The sequence below is a fragment of the Crinia signifera genome, chromosome 1 (assembly GCF_055691185.1).
Source record: "Crinia signifera chromosome 1, ASM5569118v1, whole genome shotgun sequence".
NCBI classification, from domain to species: Eukaryota; Metazoa; Chordata; class Amphibia; order Anura; family Myobatrachidae; genus Crinia; species Crinia signifera.
In genome coordinates, this window is record NC_139217.1 from 46,314,789 (window position 1) to 46,329,989 (window position 15,201).

At 45.9% G+C, this 15,201-nt stretch overlaps 1 protein-coding gene across 2 annotated transcripts in view; it reads left to right on the plus strand.

The window, feature by feature from the left end:
• The window catches only part of FGFRL1 (fibroblast growth factor receptor like 1), a 107,126-nt gene that overhangs the window by 55,374 nt on the left and 36,551 nt on the right, over positions 1-15,201 (plus strand). For both annotated transcript variants that reach the window (XM_083147754.1, XM_083147843.1), the window contains exon 3: positions 3,328-3,600. In XM_083147754.1, coding sequence (XP_083003880.1) covers positions 3,328-3,600 — 273 coding nt within the window. The remainder of the gene's footprint in view (positions 1-3,327; positions 3,601-15,201) is intronic.

Here is a 15,201-nt window from a genome sequence, read left to right on the forward strand (position 1 = left end):
GGTTGACATGAGTTTTTGAAGATTTATTTTTAATTTTTTTAATTTTTTCATATTCATTGTCATGTTTCGACATGGACACCAATGAAGTGGCACACTTATGTCAACATTTACATGTGTTGACCTTTCTGTGTTGATTTTTTCTTGTGGCGATTCGCGTCACACCCCCCGCAACCCCCCCTCCCGCGATTCGCGGCACCCCCCGTGACCCCCCACCTCCCGCAATTCGCGGCAACCCCCCACCGGAACCCCTGTGAACCCCGCCCTCCCGCGATTCGCGGCACCCACCCCCGCGACCCCCCCCCCCGCAATTCGCGCCCCCCCCCCCCCCCCGTGATTCGCGGCAGCTCCAGAATTAAATTGCACATGGAAAACACTGACATGGCTATGGTCGACAATGAAAAAGGTTGACATGAGTTTTTGAAGTTTTTTTGTCATTTTTTGAATATTTTCATATTCATTCTCATGTGTCGACATGGACACCAATGAAGTGCCACACTTATGTCAACATTTACATGTGTTGACCTTTCTGTGTTGATTTTTTTCTTGTGGCGATTCGCGTCACACCCCCCCGCAACCCCCCCTCCGGCGATTCTCGGCACCCCCCGCGAACCCCCCCTCCCGCAATTCGCGGCAACCCCCCACCGGAACCCCCATGAACCCCGCTCTCCCGCGATTCGCGGCACCCACCCCCCGCAACCCCCCCCCCCTCCCGCAAATCGCGGCACCCCCAGGATTAAATGGCACATGCAAAACACTGGCACGGCTATGGTCGACAATGAAAAAGGTTGACATGAGTTTTTGAAGATTTATTTAATTTTTTGAATGTTTTCATATTCATTGTCATGTGTCAACATGGACACCAATGAAGTGGCACAGTTATGTCAACATTTACATGTGTTGACCTTTCTGTGTTGAGTTTTTCTTGTGGCGATTCGCGTCACACCCCCCGCAAACCCCCCTCCCGCGATTCGCGGCACCCCCCGTGACCCCCCACCTCCCGCAATTCGCGGCAACCCCCCCACCGGAACCCCTGTGAACCCCGCCCTCCCGCGATTCGCGGCACCCAACCCCGCGACCCCCCCCCCTCCCGCAATTCGCGGCACCCCCCGTGATTCGCGGCAGCTCCAGAATTAAATTGCACATGGAAAACACTGACATGGCTATGGTCGACAATGAAAAAGGTTGACATGAGTTTTTGAAGTTTTTTTTTTTATTTTTTGAATGTTTTCATATTCATTCTCATGTGTCGACATGGACACCAATGAAGTGCCACACTTATGTCAACATTTACATGTGTTGACCTTTCTGTGTTGATTTTTTCTTGTGGCGATTCGCGTCACACCCCCCCACCCCCTCCGCAACCCCCACTCCCGCGATTCACGGCACACACACACCCCCCCGCGATTCTCGGCACCCCACCCCGTGACCCCCCCTCCCGTGATTCACGGCACATCCCCCGCGACCCCCCCCCTACCATGATTCGCCGCAACCCCCGCCCCCGTAACCCCCCTCCCGCGATTTGCGGAAACCCACCCCGCGACCCCCCTCCCGCGATTCTCTGCAATCCCTCCCCTCCCGTGATTCGCAGCATCCACCCCCCCACAACCCCCCCTCCTGCAATTCGCGACCCCCCCTCCCGCAATTCGCGGACACCTAAGTTGCAATACAGGGCATCTTTCATACAATTCTAACCATATTTCTCATATACAAACGTTCACAAATTAAGGGGGCGCAGCCCCTTACGACGGTGTGAAGAGCGCCCGTAGGGCGCGATGAATCACCTAGTATATATATATATATATATATATCTCTATCTATCTATATCTCTATCTATCTATATCTCTATCTATCTATATCTCTATCTATCTATATCTCTATCTATCTATATCTCTATCTATCTATATCTCTATCTATCTATATCTCTATCTATCTATATCTCTATCTATCTATATCTCTATCTATATCTCTATCTATCTATATCTCTCTATCTATATATATATATATATCTCTCTATATCTCAGTTTGAAGTACAAACCCCTCCCGACTATGCCCAGCGTGTATGGACAGCGATGATGGCAATCATCGCTGTGGGGAAAGCCGCTCAGTGCATACACACTGAGCGGCTTTCCCCCTGCCCGGCGGCGACGGAGGGGGTAGGACGGCGTTGCATAGCACAGAGCTATGCAAAGTCATCCTCAAAGCCGCTCATCTGCTGGTATTACCACCGCTCATCGCTGGGGCATACACACTGGGCAGCATTGAGCTGACAGCCGCTCAAACAGGCTGTTTTGAGCGGCTTTCAGCTCAAAGTCGCCCAGTGTGTATGGGCCTTTAGATTTAACTAGTAGATGTACTTTACCATTAAACGAAGGTGCTCCTGACATTTGATTTAATGGGAAGCCTCCGAAGGCCGGCGCTGCCATTATATTATTTATATTTTGTTAACTTGTCGGGGAGCCGTGCCAAAGGGCATTTGAACGTGAAAAATAGTTAGCAGCCGGAGGGCAGCGATTCAGCAATCACACGCTGAAATAAGATGGATCATGTTCCTACAAAGTGCATCGTAGGCGCATCGTAGTAAGAAACCACACGAAGCTCCCATAATCGCCTTTGTGCAGGATGCTGGCTCAGCACGGGAAAAGGTCAACATTTTTGGGGAAAAAAGATAAACGTGACACGTAGAACCGGAATTTTTTATTTTTACTTTTTAAGTATCGATATAAATATTCTTTAAATATCTTGCATTTAAAAAAATAAAATAAAAATGACAGTCAACTTTTTGGGTAATGAATCCAATTTGAATCTGAAGCCTAAGGGGGTGATTCTGGTTGGTTTGCAAAAGCAAACTCCTTCTTTAATGGACAAAACCAAGTGCAGGTGGGGCTGATGTAACATGTGCAGAGAGAGAGTTAGATTTGGGTGGGGTGTGTTCAAACTGAAAATTAAATTGCATTGTAAAAATAAAGCAGCCAGTATTTGCTCTGCACAGAAACAAAATACCCCCCCCCCCCCCAGATCTAACTCCCTCTGCACATGTTACATCTGCCCCACCTGCAGTGCACATGGTTTTGCCCATTAAAGAAGGAGTTTGCTGTTGCAAACCAACCAGAATCAGGATTTAATTGCAGAGAAAAACAAGTAGAGAGAAAAAAAATAATTTCCTAATCAGAACTGATGTGGGCCAAAAAGTGCCAATTGTAAAGCACAGCATGACAGTTAGGTTACTATGACTTCTCCGGCAATGCCTCTTTTTTTTTTTTGTTGGGATTTGTAGCCATCTACAGGTAAAATGTTAAACTAATAAGGCATGTTTTTCTTTTTCCATAGGTCCTCCTCGCATTTCCGACAAAGTGATTCACCGGCAGACCGTAAGATTGGGAAGAACCATTAAACTGCTGTGTCCGGTGGAGGGCGACCCTCCCCCTCTTACCATGTGGATGAAAGACGGGCGTTCAATCCACAGTGGCTGGACGAGATTCAGGACGTATGTGCAAGGGCTGAAGATTAAAGAAGTGGAGAGCGAGGATGCCGGGAGCTACATCTGCAAAGCCACCAACGGGTTTGGAAGCATCAATGTCAATTACACGCTCATTGTAATCGGTAAGCATTTCCTTTCATAGCGATCACGGTTTAATTGGTCTGTGTTTTTTGAATTGGGAGTCGCCATTAAGAGACGTTTTAAAGTTACAGCCGCTACAACATAATCATATACTGGCTGGAAGCCACACCAACTGTCACTTCAAAATGACTCCCTGGCAGTTGGGAGGTCATTCTGGTTGACACGCAAAGCTGCAAAATTCATCTTTTAAACACCACCCATACGAACGTCCGCCCGGCCGCCGCATGCACCGTGAATGTCGCTGACCATCGAATGACTTCTACAGTGCACACAGATCTAAGACACTCTCCGATGTCTTAGATCTGCGGTCTCCCTCTCCGGGAAGAGGTTGGGCAGCTGAGTTTCCCTGACCTCCGCTGCGGGCCCCCACGTCATCAGCGAATCACCATGGAAATGTCCAGCGTTTTCATGTCAACGCCCATGAAATGCAGGCCGCAATGACGCCCCACTCCCACAGTGCTATGTGTGAGATGCCGTCCAAAAAAAAAAAATCAATTCGCTGTGCACGCTCACACCAAGCGGCTGCACATGCGCATAAATGTTTATGCGCGTCCGCAAAACATCTCTCTCCGTTGCAAATTCACAGCGGTGTGTGATAACCAGAATAACCTCCTTAGTGCGGCTCCCCTGATTTTTGAAATAATTGCCAAAGAGTCAGTTTGAAGTGACAGTTGGTGTGGCTCTCCTATTTGAATTTGAATTGTGCTGCAGCCCCTTCTCTGGAGCCTTCCCCTGGTTACAGCATAGAACCATGCTCATTCAGTAGTTCCTATGTTGCAATAGGATGTAATGCATTCAGCCGCTATGGGGAAGCGGATAACTGGATATCAGTATGGACTTTGCAGGCCTAGAAAAGACTGATGGCACCAGTAATGTGTGTGCGCACCTGGCAGACTTCTCCAGGATTGTTTGCTGAAAGGTCCTTTGTTAGATCTTGACTGACGCGATGATATTATATCCTATTCTGTACACCACATTATGAGGTCAGATCATTTGCTGAGTTTAACGTTCTAGGTTATCCAAGATTGCTTCCTCTACTATAATCTCAGGCAGGATTTCAATGTCAAAGTGATATATAATCCTATGTCTCACTGTCCCAAATCCTATAGGGGGGGGCATAGTGTGCCGAGCGCAGCATGGCGAGGGGGCACGGTACACTTTTACACAGTAGTCCATGTCGACATAGACACCCCAAAAAACGTGAAACTAACGTCGACAATTTAAATGTCGGCTTACCGCTTGTGTTGACCCTGTCGACATACAGTGTGGACCTTTGACATGTGTCGACTTAAGTCTTGTCCACCATTATTGTCCTTGCGGGTGGAAAGCGTACGATTACTGCAGGTAGCCATTATCGGAGGTAGACGAGCATCGTGTGTGTGTGCCTCATAATAATAAATACCTCGCAGGGTTGAGAGGAGCAGAGAGGAACCTTTAGTCTGTAGCGGCCAATTTGGTGATGCCTTTCAGCAGTGCCGCCGCTGCGCTGTACTAATGATAACCGATATCTGATGGATTGCAGGTTTCCACACATGTCTTCCATTTGCACTATTAAATAACCTGTCTTTAAGATTAAATTAGACTCCAGAAGACTATTTATATTTTATCCATATCAGAAACATATTCTTGGAATACTGAAAATGACTTCTTAACGTTTTCAGATGTTCAGAAGAGTCGTAAAAAGTATTTCTGCTATTCCCTCCTCATCCCACATCCATGCCGTCTCCAGATGCCTGGGCTTAGTACAGCGTGGATATAGGATAAGCTTGTGGGATTATGGATATGTGCAGGAAAATGAATAAACATCCACTTTTTAGCTCCCCAAAAAATGTCCTTTGTGGAGATCTCTCCCATAAGCTGTCTGTGTGTACGGCGTTGTGCAGCTGTGCATGTCGGGGATGAGGGTAATCCAACGCTACAGGATCTGCTGATGTGTCCCCTGATCAGGGTTCCGTCACATAGGATCTGCTGATGTGTCCCCTGATCAGGCCTCTGTCATACAGGATCTGCTGATGTGTCCCCTGATCAGGGTTCCGTCACATAGGATCTGCTGATGTGTCCCTTTATCAGGCCTCTGCTATACAGGATCGTCTGATGTGTCCCCTGATCAGGCCTCTGCCATACAGGATCTGCTGATGTGTCCCCTGATCAGGGTTTCGTCACACAGGATCTGCTGATGTGTCCCTTTATCAGGGTTCCGTCACACAGGATCTGCTGATGTGTCTCTTTATCAGGGTTCCGTCATACAGGATCTGCTGATGTGTCCCTTTATCAGGCCTCTGTTATACAGGATCGTCTGATGTGTCCCCTGATCAGGCCTCTGTCATACAGGATCTGCTGATGTGTCCCCTGATCAGGCCTCTGTCATACAGGATCTGCTGATGTGTCCCCTGATCAGGGTTCCGTCACACAGGATCTGCTGATGTGTCCCTTTATCAGGCCTCTGTTATACAGGATCGTCTGATGTGTCCCCTGATCAGGCCTCTGCCATACAGGATCTGCTGATGTGTCCCCTGATCAGGGTTTCGTCACACAGGATCTGCTGATGTGTCCCTTTATCAGGGTTCCGTCACACAGGATCTGCTGATGTGTCTCTTTATCAGGGTTCCGTCATACAGGATCTGCTGATGTGTCCCTTTATCAGGCCTCTGTTATACAGGATCGTCTGATGTGTCCCCTGATCAGGCCTCTGCCATACAGGATCTGCTGATGTGTCCCCTGATCAGGCCTCTGCCATACAGGATCTGCTGATGTGTCCCCTGATCAGGGTTTCGTCACACAGGATCTGCTGATGTGTCTCTTTATCAGGGTTCCGTCATACAGGATCTGCTGATGTGTCCCTTTATCAGGGTTCCGTCACACAGGATCTGCTGATGTGTCCCTTTATCAGGCCTCTGTCATACAGGATCTGCTGATGTGTCCCCTGATCATGGTTCCGTCACACAGGATCTGCTGATGTGTCCCTTTATCAGGGTTCCGTCACACAGGATCTGCTGATGTGTCTCTTTATCAGGGTTCCGTCATACAGGATCTGCTGATGTGTCCCTTTATCAGGGTTCCGTCACACAGGATCTGCTGATGTGTCTCTTTATCAGGGTTCCGTCACACAGGATCTGCTGATGTGTCTCTCTATTAGGCCTCCGTTTCTTAATCTTGACTTGTGACCTGTGAGCAAGGAATGGGGGACGTAATCATTTTTTTTTTCCACATATACTTCAATATAAGTAAAAGTTTTGTGTAATAGGCGGCAATCGATATATATTTTGCTTGTGGGGTCAGTTCAATCTTATGCTTGTTGGTTTGTCACCACTGGTACCTGTCGGGATTTTCTGCAGACCCAACAGGGTGCATTTACTAAGATGGGCGTTCTAGTGAAGATGGGATACTGCTACGAGCAACCAATCAGAATCCATCTATTATCTTCTATAAGGTGCTCAAAAATATAAGAATTAGATTATGATTGGTTGCTATGGGCAACATCTCATTTTCAATAGAACTCCCATCTTTGTAAATAAATCCAAACATTTCATAAAGACCTATTGAGCCCTTTTTTAATAGCCTGCAGCTTGCATACAGGGCTGTGATTCTAGTGGGTGAGACCATCGTTTTTTTTTAAAAGTGGCAAGAACGTAACAGACAAACCCCACCTGATTTTTATTTTTATTTTGAACGGGCCGGTATTTTTAAAGCGGCAATCATTTAAAACTCCTCATACGGGAAAATGGCAAGCTGTTAAGCAAAGCCATTATTGGGGATGTACCAAACCTTCTAGAGAGGACCGATGAAGACGTTCACTGATAAGTTAGTGACCATCTTATAGAATTTACAAGATGTAATTGCAGGGAGCTGATCAGTTTGTATTGATAATGCTATAGACCACCTCTACAGTTGTCCTGTTGATCTCTCTCGCACTTTGACTTTAAAGAAGCTTGTATAAGGCGGATACAGACTCATTGGTAGAGCAAGTTAAGGTGTAGATCATTGGACAGCCCCATATGGTTACAGGGCTAGTGGTTCATGGAACCAAAGGTTGACATATGAAAGGTAGATATCTGAAAACGCAGACTTGGAAATGGTTGACACAGAAAAGGTTGACACCGACTATTGCCAATCCTAGTCGACGTGGACGGTAAATAAAAAAATAAAAAAAAACTTTGTCGTTCATTGTCATGTCAATCACTTGAACCTTTTGTGTCTGTCACCTTGGGCCTTATTCTAGTTGGCACGCTCCCCTGCGCTTTCGCACAGGAGAGGGATGTTGAGCGACTGCGCATAAACATTTATGTGCATGTGCAGCCACTTGGTGCGAGCAGGGGGAGCATGGGAGGGAACATGGAAATTCGCCCTTGATGTGGGTGTGGGGGAGGGGGGGAGAGCTGATGTCAGAAGATGCCAGCTATCCGCCCGCTTGCCGTACAGGGCGCCCGCAGATCTAAGACACCAGTGAGGTGTCTTAGATCTGCGAGCGCTGTAGAAATCATTCGATTTCTACAGCGAATTTCGCAGTTTTGCGTGTCAACCAGAATAAGGTCCCTAATGCATGTTGACTATTGGCTGTCAACCGATCATCAATTGTCATTTCTTTCTGTTTTTTTTTTTTAAGCTTTCCGTGTGCCATAGTTGTATAACGTGCAGCTGTGTTCAGGAATCTCTCAAATTCGAGAGCCTTAAGCGTTGATTCCATTGAACAATCACTTGCATTTTTATAATGTACGCTACACTTTGCCTTAGATGATATTGTGGCTGAATAATAGGAATCGCATGTTATTCTGTGTTCCCCTAAGGGAACGGCGTAGGAGGCCGCGGTGCGCACACACAGAAAGGTTCTGTGTAAAGCTGTCTAGTCAGACATGTGTCTCCACGCTGTTGTTTTTCTTGCTGGTACCGCAAAGCAGATTTTGTGATGGTTTACTGCATCCGACATGCTGTCGATTTCCTTCATAGACAAATTAGAGAACCCGTATGCTTACCTGTCGGATGCCAGCCAGCCAGACCATGTTCCGCTTACGGTATGCCGGCATCCTCTGAATATACAAGTGTTCGTACAAAAGTTAATGAAGAGAGAGGCGACAGTAGAGAACAGAGCGTGTTTTACAAGTAGTCGAGTTTAACAGGCTTTGTGGCTTACCACAAGATTGGAACTGCCAATTACTATACAAGAATGACAATTACGAGTTCAGCGAGAGGGAACTTTTTTTTTTTTTTTTTTAACCAACAGTGATCCACTTAAGAAAAAAAATTTAAATAAAAAAATAAAACGAAGTTCACAAAAGCACTAAAAAAAAAAAAAAATAGTAGACAGCCAAAGTTTTAACATATTTCTCGTTGAAATGTGTAGTTCTGTCCATCGTCTCTTGAATGTCTTTCAAATATCGCTTCCCTTAGGGATTAACAGGAAGTAAGTGTGTTTCCTATTAATTTGGCTTGTTCCGGGTTAACCCAATTATGTAAACAGTAATATTCACTCAAATATTTCATTCAGTCGGACGTTCCCAGTGTGTGAAAGGGACTGAAGCAACCTAGTGTGGCTTAGTTTATCGAGTCAGTACAATGTAGCCGTGTATTTAGAATTGCTGTATACAATAAATTGTGATCAAATTATGCTTTATGGGGGGGGGGTGTAATTCAATGTCAGTCGACTCCGCATGCAAGCCATACGCCATTGAATAGTTTTCCCTTCATGTGCAGGAGACCAGGACTTACTTGCTGGCTGCGATAGACACCGGCTGTTCGGGGCTGGAGCTGACGTCACATGACTTCTCCTCCTATATCGCCCGGGTACACCTGCTATTATCCTGACACTCCCAGAAAACGGCTGGGTGCCACCCACAAATTCCAGGTTCATGTCAAACACCTTGTGAATGGCCAACTATTTAAAAAAAAAAAGGAGCAGGATTTTATTGCGGGACGGCTGGATGCATGCTCAATCTGTCGCTGATCACCCGGCCAGCAAATTCACATCCGCGCAATCAGTTCCCAATTAGGCCCATTATATCATATACAGTATAACACAAGCAAATAGCCTCATCTCTCAATCAGGGCGCTAGTTCCTGGTAGTGAATGGATGGGAAGAGTTTTTGTGACTTATCCATTAATTATGTCTAAGTTTTTGTGAATAGGGTGGTTGAAGTTTGATGTCTTTAGGTCTTATTGATGTGAATGGTTGCTAGTTACTCAGGGGCAGATGTATCAAGCTTCGAAAAAGTGATACAATGGAGAGTGATAAACAACCAGCCAATCAGCTCCTAACTGTCATGTTACGGGCTGAGTTTGAAAAACGTCAGGAACTGATTGGTTTGTTGTTTATCACTCTCCATTTTATCTTATTTTTTTTTTTTTTTTTGAAGCTTGATACATTATCTCTGAAAAACAATGGTTGCCACCACTGTGTAGGTGGCAGGTCCACTTTAAAATGGCCGAATGCATTTCCAAATTAAACCTCTATATCCGTGACTGATTTGGAACCACACTATATAAGTCACCGGACTTCACAAAATCCAGCTAAGAAGATGTTTTTGAAATCAGGGAAAGATCTTCAAAGTATTTTTATTACTGAGAAGGTCCTGGTGTTGGCTCATCCGTTCAGTACATGTTGCCACAGTGTCTGCTCCGATCATATCTCTTCACCTTGAAGACGGTCCTCATACTTCCATCTGTTTATACCATAACTGGATTATCCCCCTTCAAATTGCCCATGGTGCCCAGCTGGTAGTTATTTCCACATCTCATTGATGCAATGTGTGGTGAGCGTGGCCCATGCATTTCTTCTTCCTCTGATGGCGAGCGAGAGATCAAAGATCAGACAGATGTTTTCCATTGTCTTATCTGTTTGTGTCTTCCATTTCATGCATTTGTTTCTCTGATCAAAGCCCTCTGTAGTGGTCTGTCACCTCTCTCAGCCTGTGATGATTGGCTGCCTAGGGTCATTGGATTGAGGCCCTCTTTGCTACCACTGTCCTTGGGGAATCCGGTTATGACCTTGGATTTTGCCAGTTTACCATCTTGTTCCGTCACACTTTTTATTTCAATTGCCCTTAAAGCAGCCTAAGGGCTAATGTTTTTCTTTCCGTGCGTGTGGTCAGTCTGCGAGATTCGGGAGTGGAATTCCCAGCTGGAAAAAGAATATCAGAGGGATCTTTCTAACTTAATTTCTTCCTTTTTTAAGGGTGATGACTTTGTTGGAACATCGGGGTTCTATAAGAAAAATAAAGTGTATAGATAGGGTACTGATGCTACACTGTTACACGGTTACAGATGCTATTCGGAATAATCTAATATGCAAGTGGCTGGGCGGCCATTTTGAGACTTGAACCTGTGTCCGCGGGAATGCAGCAATCTCCATTTACTAGGATCTGGTGCAGCGCTTTCCTGTGGGTTAAACTATATGGGGCTGGTGCAGTGTTACAAGCAAATCTATTTAGTGGCCAGATGCGCGCGCGCGCATGTGTAATATACAGCGAATAAATTTAAGTTTCTTATATGAGCATATTATTTAGACTGACCCTTTTCAATCCAGACATTAGACTCATGAAAGTGGACTCTGCATGTGCACACACGGCTGCACGAAGGGCCGTCTCAGAGTTGAAATGGGGGCTGGAAGCATTTATTTCTGGCAAAATGTTTGGAAAAGAAGACTCTTCTAGACGAAACGGTCCCGAGAGCTCTGAGAAAACGAGACTCTGCTCTCAGTCAGGACTGCTAAAGACATTAAGTTCCTTGAAAACATCCATCTATCAGCAGCGAGGCGTTTGTAAAAGGCCCTGCTTTTTCTGCCCTTCCTGGCCTGCTGATTGTGTACAGTGCCTTTATTGTGAGAATTCCATGATGACCCTTTACCCCCCCCAGTAACGATGACAGATTTATGGATTGTAACACCCAGGAGCTGATGCGTTTGATAACTGCGGCCAGCCTGCCCTACTGCTGCCAATTTCTATTTTTATTTGTTGGGTTCCTTTTAGGCATAACTTTCATACCTCGCTTTTGGGAGGGGTTGCAGGACCAGGAGAAGGTGGCCATGATTTGACGGTGACATTCAGGGAGCAAATGGAAAGGGCCAGGCGTATGGAAAAGCATCATCATTGATGCGCCTTGTGACTTGACCGAAACCTCCTTGCAATTCTGTAGTGGTACTTTTTGGAATGTTGCATCATGTGGTAGGACTACAATATACGAGGTGTTATCGCGCTTATACATCTAATCCATATTATATATATCTTAACACCTTTTAGAAGATAATAGATAGTACAGGTAGAGTCTCCCGTATCCATAGATCTCGTATCTGGAATTTTCCCAAAACCATGGGTTGTTTTTTTTTAGAATATTTCGGATCCCCCTTCCCCTTTTTTCATACTTACCTAGTCCCCCTATGTCTACAGCCTTCAGGAGCTTCTTCGGCGTCTTCAGCGGTCCCAGGAGTGCATTGCACGTCACCGGCATGCCTGCAAATTCATGCAATGCACTCCTGGGACCGCTAAAGAAGGCTACCGGGGAGGCCGTGGGACCATCGGGGGACCAGGTAAGTATGTAAAAAATAAATAATCTCCAAAACCCTAAAAATCCCTTCTCCGGAATGCTGGTTGTCCCAAACCTTTCGCATAAGGTATACTCCATAGCAACATCCCATGTGAAACAGAATTCCCATCTTATTAAATCCCCCCCCCCCTGTATATTGTAAGTATATTGTGACGATCGGAACGGAGAGGGTTGCTTCCTGCCATTTCCCTCATAGCACTTCATTTCTGTTAACCTTATTGTTTTCCCACTTCAGCTCGTCCATAAAAATAAGGAAATTCAATTAAATACACAGTATGAAGACTCAACAGAAGGGAAAGCGGCCATTCCAAATGTTTCGTAATAAATGGCAAAAAACACATTTGGCAGATTTCCCTCGCTCTTTCTATTAAACTAATGAAACAACTACATAATTAAAATTTTAAAAAATTCCAAAATAACTTTTACAGTGTCTCATACCATATTTTTCCTTGGCACATCGGCACCTACTGCATGCGGAGGAGGGAAAATGGACAGAGACATAATTGGCATTCAGTTGCATCACAAGCTAAAAACACATGTAAGGCACTGATATAAAAAATACTATTTATTTTCTACAGATTATTTTTTTTTTTTTTTTGTTATGCTGCTGAAGCCAAGCTATTTTGCTGGCAAACTTTATTGGGTCCTTTCATAAATTATGTTGCCTGAATAAAGGTCCTTTAACCATATTTTTGTATCCGAAGGCTTAGAGGGCCCTGGATCTAGGACATAAGCTGTCTGCTAAGCAATTGTGACTGTCCCATTGCCCAGCCTGAACAGGGGACCTCATTAGCACTTATAGCACTTTTACACCAAAACTGCTGAGTCGCACCCGGGTTTTTGGACCCGGATCCAACCCGGCAGTTGTTCCCTTTTACACCGGCATTATGCCGGGTAGGGGACGCCGGTGAATTCGGGCCCTGAGCCGGCGTTCGGAGATTACATCATCTCCAAGCGCCGTCAAACCCGCCGACCGCCGCCTGACACCCCCACAATGTTGACCGACACACTGGGGGCAAGCCCAGCACCCAGGTAAGCTGCTGGACTGCCCCCAGCCTCCGTGCGCCCCCAGCCTCCGTCCATGAGGTGAATGGATGCCGCATGCAGGCATCCATTCACCTCTGCTGCTGTCTGCATAGCACCGCAGACAGCAGCGGAGGCTGTACGCAGCCCCTGCCCAACCTCCGGATTGACCTCAGGGCGCTGTGGTCTGGAGGTTAGTGCTCCCTGATAGGAGGAAATGGGTCCCTGGGTCGGATGACCCGGGTTACCCATTCACACGGCCCCTGACTCCGCGGAAGCCCCGTGTCCGACCCTGAACATTTGCCGGGTCGGACACTGGGTAACAGGACCCGGGTTATTTTTACACCAAGCCCCGTCCCGGACTGGAGCGGCAATAATCTGGGTCGCGGCTCTGGTGTGTAAAAGGGGTATTATAGGTGGTGGTGGTCTCTATTTCTCCCTCTCCGGAAGGATGGGGAGAAGGGGGTGGGGGGTTGAGAATAATATATATGGGGAAAAAGGAGTGTAATTTGGTATAATAGGAACGAGGGGGCACTGTAATGTTTTACCGTATACCTGGTGGCACTGCTGTGTTGATTATTAACTGGGGGCTCTACAATGAGGCATAATCACTGGGAGGAAGAAAAGTCAATGTTGCATGATATGTATTAGGGACACTATGTGGCATAATGTGAACTGGGGGCATTGTGTGGCATAAAGCGTACAAGCAGCACTACAATGTGGTATATTGTGAACAGGGGGCACTACAAAGTGGTGTCATTGAACTAGGAGCACTATATTACGTAATATGAACCATCGTATTACTAAAAATAACCAGGGCATTTCTAGGGGACATGCAATGAACAAGAGCTTCAGAGATCTGTATCTCTCTAGAAACATTGGGGCTGGGGCCCTTGCAAATTGTTACAAAGGGCCCCACAAAGCTCTGGCTATGCCCCTGTCAATAGTATATTTTCATTGCTGAGAAACACTTTTTACTCTTTCTTGTCACATAATTAACTTTTACATTCATTTCTGTCCTTCAAAACCCTCCAGCCTTGAGACCTATTTGATAGATACAATTTATCACACCAGCACTGATGGCCGCATGTTAACGGTGTGAAGGACGTATGATAATATTTCTGAAGTTCAAACTCCCTGTATACTCGTGGAAACATAATTTTCAGACTTCTTCTTAATTTTAATGTATATGGATCACAAGGAGCTTGAGCAATAGCTTTGGAGATGCAGGCTGTGTCGGAATCCCAGTGAGCTTGCCCGTATTTTTAAAGTGGCAACATTTCCAATGCAAAACCAACCTGGTATTGCCTTTTGTAGAAGGCACTTTGTGGCATCACTTTTATTCTGTGCGCTATGTTGAGTTCTATTATTTAAAAATATACTGTTTGCAGTCATGTATGATCACGTGACTGTGGGCAGCCATTTTGGCAGCATACACAACATTCACTCTTTTTTAATTCGCAGGGAGCTAGTGACAATGCTGTCCCCTCTCCCCTGTGAGCCGGTCTTTAGTTGGGAAAAAACAATGAATGTCTGGTGTGCATCTGTAGCAGACCAACATTAACAGTCGTTCATGCTACATGATCTGGATTAGGATGCAGGTCGACAAAAGTATTTACTCTGGGGGGGGGGGGGGGTAAGGGGACTGAGGGGGGAGGACAACAGTCATAAACTTGGCAGCATATAGTTAAATAAACCCAACTGCCAGTCACGCGCAGAAATCCGAAGAATCTGACAGGCGAGTGAGGTGGCGTCTTCTGAATTTAACACCTTCCCGGGAGTTGTGCTTGGTGGCGGCCATTTTGTCACTCCTGACAGGAAATTCCAAGCAGAATAGTCCTCTTTCATACAGTAAAAGTTCTATTAAATGTTACGTAGCAGCTGAATACACAATATTACAATCATGTTGTAATACTTTTTTCTATTCTGTTTTCTGCGCTTGCAATATAGCAGCCATTATTGGCACCTGCTGGTAGGAACTTCCGCGCCTCATCAGAGCGCTCTGTCTGCCTGTGTTATCTTTATCT